The sequence below is a fragment of the Scardinius erythrophthalmus genome (genome assembly GCF_964197995.2).
Source record: "Scardinius erythrophthalmus genome assembly, chromosome: 9".
In the NCBI taxonomy this organism is placed as follows: Eukaryota; Metazoa; Chordata; class Actinopteri; order Cypriniformes; family Leuciscidae; genus Scardinius; species Scardinius erythrophthalmus.
The window spans coordinates 1,069,223-1,074,222 of NC_138229.1; the positions used below are offsets into that span (position 1 = coordinate 1,069,223).

The window sequence follows — 5,000 nt, forward strand, 5'->3', positions numbered from 1 at the left end:
CTCCTCACTCGAGAAGAGACCTGACCCACGAGTCCAGACGCTGAGCCCTCCTCACTCGAGAAGAGACCTGACCCACGAGTCCAGACGCTGAGTCCACCTCACTCGAGAAGAGACCTGACCCACGAGTCTAGACGCTGAGTCCTCCACACTCGAGAAGAGACCTGACCCACGAGTCCAGACGCTGAGACCTCCTCACTCGAGAAGAGACCTGACCCACGAGTCCAGACGCTGAGACCTCCTCACTCGAGAAGAGACCTGACCCGAGTCCAGACGCTGAGCCCTCCTCACTCGAGAAGAGACCTGACCCACGAGTCCAGACGCTGAGACCTCCTCACTCGAGAAGAGACCTGACCCACGAGTCCAGGCGCTGAGCACTCCTCACTCGAGAAGAGACCTGAACCACGAGTCCAGGCGCTGAGCCCTCCTCACTCGAGAAGAGACCTGACCCACGAGTCCAGGCGCTGAGCACTCCTCACTCGAGAAGAGACCTGAACCACGAGTCCAGGCGCTGAGCCCTCCTCACTCGAGAAGAGACCCGAACCACGAGTCCAGACGCTGAGTCCTCCTCACTCGAGAAGAGACCCGACCCACGAGTCCAGACGCTGAGCCCTCCTCACTCGAGAAGAGACCTGACCCACGAGTCTAGACACTGAGCACTCCTCACTCGAGAAGAGACCTGAACCACGAGTCCAGGCGCTGAGCCCTCCTCACTCGAGAAGAGACCCGAACCACGAGTCCAGACGCTGAGTCCTCCTCACTCGAGAAGAGACCCGAACCACGAGTCCAGACGCTGAGTCCTCCTCACTCGAGAAGAGACCCGACCCACGAGTCCAGACGCTGAGCCCTCCTCACTCGAGAAGAGACCTGACCCACGAGTCCAGACGCTGAGCCCTCCTCACTCGAGAAGAGACCTGACCCACGAGTCCAGACGCTGAGTCCTCCTCACTCGAGAAGAGACCTGACCCACGAGTCTAGACGCTGAGTCCTCCTCACTCGAGAAGAGACCTGACCCACGAGTCTAGACGCTGAGTCCTCCTCACTCGAGAAGAGACCTGACCCACGAGTCTAGACGCTGAGTCCTCCTCACTCGAGAAGAGACCTGAACCACGAGTCCAGACGCTGAGTCCTCCTCACTCGAGAAGAGACCTGACCCACGAGTCCAGGCGCTGAGCCCTCCTCACTCGAGAAGAGACCTGACCCACGAGTCCAGACGCTGAGCCCTCCTCACTCGAGAAGAGACCTGACCCACGAGTCCAGACGCTGAGCCCTCCTCACTCGAGAAGAGACCTGACCCACGAGTCCAGACGCTGAGCCCTCCTCACTCGAGAAGAGACCTGAACCACGAGTCCAGACGCTGAGCCCTCCTCACTCGAGAAGAGACCTGACCCACGAGTCCAGACGCTGAGTCCTCCTTGCTCGAGAAGAGACCTGACCCGAGTCCAGACGCTGAGCCCTCCTCACTCGAGAAGAGACCTGACCCACGAGTCCAGACGCTGAGCCCTCCACACTCGAGAAGAGACCTGACCCACGAGTCCAGACGCTGAGCCCTCCTCACTCGAGAAGAGACCTGACCCACGAGTCCAGACGCTGAGCCCTCCTCACTCGAGAAGAGACCTGAACCACGAGTCCAGACGCTGAGCCCTCCTCACTCGAGAAGAGACCTGACCCACGAGTCCAGACGCTGAGTCCTCCTTGCTCGAGAAGAGACCTGACCCGAGTCCAGACGCTGAGCCCTCCTCACTCGAGAAGAGACCTGACCCACGAGTCCAGACGCTGAGCCCTCCACACTCGAGAAGAGACCTGACCCACGAGTCCAGACGCTGAGCCCTCCTCACTCGAGAAGAGACCTGACCCACGAGTCCAGACGCTGAGCCCTCCTCACTCGAGAAGAGACCTGAACCACGAGTCCAGACGCTGAGCCCTCCTCACTCGAGAAGAGACCTGACCCACGAGTCCAGACGCTGAGCCCTCCACACTCGAGAAGAGACCTGACCCACGAGTCCAGACGCTGAGCCCTCCTCACTCGAGAAGAGACCTGACCCACGAGTCCAGACGCTGAGTCCTCCTTGCTCGAGAAGAGACCTGACCCACGAGTCCAGACGCTGAGTCCTCCTCACTTGAGAAGAGACCTGACCCACGAGTCCAGACGCTGAGCCCTCCTCACTCGAGAAGAGACCTGACCCACGAGTCCAGACGCTGAGCCCTCCTCACTCGAGAAGAGACCTGACCCACGAGTCCAGACGCTGAGCCCTCCACACTCGAGAAGAGACCTGACCCACGAGTCCAGACGCTGAGCCCTCCTCACTCGAGAAGAGACCTGACCCACGAGTCCAGACGCTGAGTCCTCCTTGCTCGAGAAGAGACCTGACCCACGAGTCCAGACGCTGAGCCCTCCTCACTCGAGAAGAGACCTGACCCACGAGTCCAGACGCTGAGCCCTCCTCACTCGAGAAGAGACCTGACCCACGAGTCCAGACGCTGAGCCCTCCTCACTCGAGAAGAGACCTGACCCACGAGTCTAGACGCTGAGTCCTCCACACTCGAGAAGAGACCTGACCCACGAGTCCAGACGCTGAGCCCTCCTCACTCGAGAAGAGACCTGACCCACGAGTCCAGACGCTGAGCCCTCCTCACTCGAGAAGAGACCTGAACCACGAGTCCAGACGCTGAGCCCTCCTCACTCGAGAAGAGACCTGACCCACGAGTCCAGACGCTGAGTCCTCCTTGCTCGAGAAGAGACCTGACCCACGAGTCCAGACGCTGAGCCCTCCACACTCGAGAAGAGACCTGATCCACGAGTCCAGACGCTGAGCACTCCTCACTCGAGAAGAGACCTGATCCACGAGTCCAGACGCTGAGTCCTCCTCACTCGAGAAGAGGGCCAGACGAGAGCGGAGCTTTCTCAGAGAAAAACGCTCACAGTTTGCACAGGTGGCTCCCTCGAGAACGTCTTCACCCAGACCGAAAACGCACAGTTCATGTGTGACACTCGCCGTCAAATATCTCGGGCACGGGTCAGCACACTTCTGAACACAGTCAGCCTTCTTCGTGCGTTTTATTTTAAAATGTCTCTTACCATAATCCTTCAGCATTTACTAACAGAACAGTCCCTGAAGACGAAAAGATGAATATCATGTTTGCAAGGCGCCCCTTTTATACTTCCGTGTCGCACGATGATGACATCATAGGCGTTGTCTCAGGTCAATAGGATTGCAGTGATTCGACAGCAGTGTCAGACACCTGTCACGCCCAAGGCGTTCCCCAGTGCGTTTCCATGCAGTGCGAGTTCCCTTTCGAAAGGGAAGAAGCGTCTCCATTAGTCTGATTCCTGAGGTGCTGTCAGTCCCAGAGTCCCACACACACACACACACACACACACACTGCTGTCAGTCCCACGCCAGCTCAGAGTCCTCATCTCAAATCAAATCATACGCGATCAATGCAACATTAAAGAGAGAGAGAGATACGGGAAAAGCATTCTAATGACTTCCAATATGCCACTGCGAGAGGAAAAAATGCTTTAATTAAAATAGATTTGCGTGTTTTGATATAAAAATTCATTCCCAGAGCTTTTGTCTTTCCTCCATTACCGGCACAATGGAGTCATCCAGCTGATATCGAGCGCTGGTCACATTTACAGCCTTTTACCGTAACGTGAGCGATATCCGGGCCGGTTAGTGGAGGAACGTTTCCTCAGAGGAATGAACGTTGATTCTTTACTCTCTAATAAAGTGATCGTCCAGCATCTCACCGGCTTTGCTTCACATTCATCTTCTCTGGTCTTTCAAACAACCCTCAATAAAGAGCTCAAACCAACCAGAACCAGATTACAAGCTTTAATTCAATGGGTGAATGAATGCAGCGTCACATGAAGCACTGAGAATGAAGTCAAGCAATCAAATGACATACAAGTCAATCATTATAAGTATAAAAAATTTACTTTGAAACAAATATCTGCCAATGGAGTCAGAAAAATAAACTTAATTAAAAAGGAAAACAAGATTATTTTTTGACTCCATTGGCAGATATTTGTTCTTGTTTTAAGCACAAACTCTGATCCATTTTATGAATATCTTCAGTCATTTTGCTTCTGCACTAAAAGCATCTTGATTAAGAATGTTTAGATATTTTGTGCTGGAAAACAAGACAGTAAAATATCAATTGTTTGCAGCGTATGCACCATTTAATGCCATGACTATGAATTTAAGACTTTCTGCTCCAAATTGAAACCTTTTTAAGGCCCATTTCTGTCTTGTTTTCCAGATATCAAGAAATCAAGATACATTTACTGGAGAAGCAAAATGACTGAAGATATTAAGTCTGGAAAATGTATAGAAATGAATTGAGTTTGTGTTTAAAAAAAGATCAAATATCTGCCAATATTGTCTTTAATATTTCCCCAGCCCTTGGGTTGTTTTTAACCCAGTGTTTTTTAGTGCAACAACCACACAGTGGAGAGGTTTGCCAAAGCATGCACCACTAAAAAATAATGCAACAAAGTTTGTTTCCAGAAGAAAATAATGAAGTTAATTTAGTTAATTTATATACATAGCCGCTCTGGTGATGCCATCGTCCAGCTCAGTTCAGCTCTCATATAATGGTGTCAATGCATGGAGATCAATAATATTGTTGAATATTAAATTAAATGTCCCCAACTAAGCAAGACAAAACCCAAATATAATGATATAATGTATGAAGTAAAATAATAATAAAAAGCTAGTTCTATAGTTAAAAGAAATCAACCCATTATGCTGGGTTAAATAAACAACCCAATCTGCTGGCTAAAATCAACCCAACATGTGTTCTGTCCTATATTTACCCAGCCCTTGGGTTGAAAACAACTCAAATTGGGTTGTGTTTTTTTAAAGTGTAACAACAAAGCACCAGTCACATTTCTTTCAAAAAAATGCCCAACAAACCCAATGAATGACTGGCCAGAAAGACCAATAATGAAAGCAAAAATCCATCAGTGGCGCGCGTGTGTGTGTCTCACCGGGTGG

The 5,000-nt window shown here is 51.6% G+C and overlaps 1 protein-coding gene across 1 annotated transcript in view; it reads right to left on the bottom strand.

Moving 5' to 3' along the window:
* The window catches only part of LOC308696683 (receptor-type tyrosine-protein phosphatase mu), a gene marked incomplete at its 5' end in the record, with an annotated part of 223,988 nt that overhangs the window by 135,000 nt on the left and 83,988 nt on the right, over positions 1 to 5,000 (bottom strand). Inside the window, 7 exons of the mRNA XM_081375579.1 lie at positions 214 to 347; positions 1,387 to 1,567; positions 1,667 to 1,753; positions 1,853 to 2,082; positions 2,182 to 2,364; positions 2,699 to 2,950; positions 4,994 to 5,000. The exon at positions 4,994 to 5,000 is cut by the window's right edge and continues 116 nt beyond it. Coding sequence (XP_081231705.1) covers positions 214 to 347; positions 1,387 to 1,567; positions 1,667 to 1,753; positions 1,853 to 2,082; positions 2,182 to 2,364; positions 2,699 to 2,950; positions 4,994 to 5,000 — 1,074 coding nt within the window. The remainder of the gene's footprint in view (positions 1 to 213; positions 348 to 1,386; positions 1,568 to 1,666; positions 1,754 to 1,852; positions 2,083 to 2,181; positions 2,365 to 2,698; positions 2,951 to 4,993) is intronic.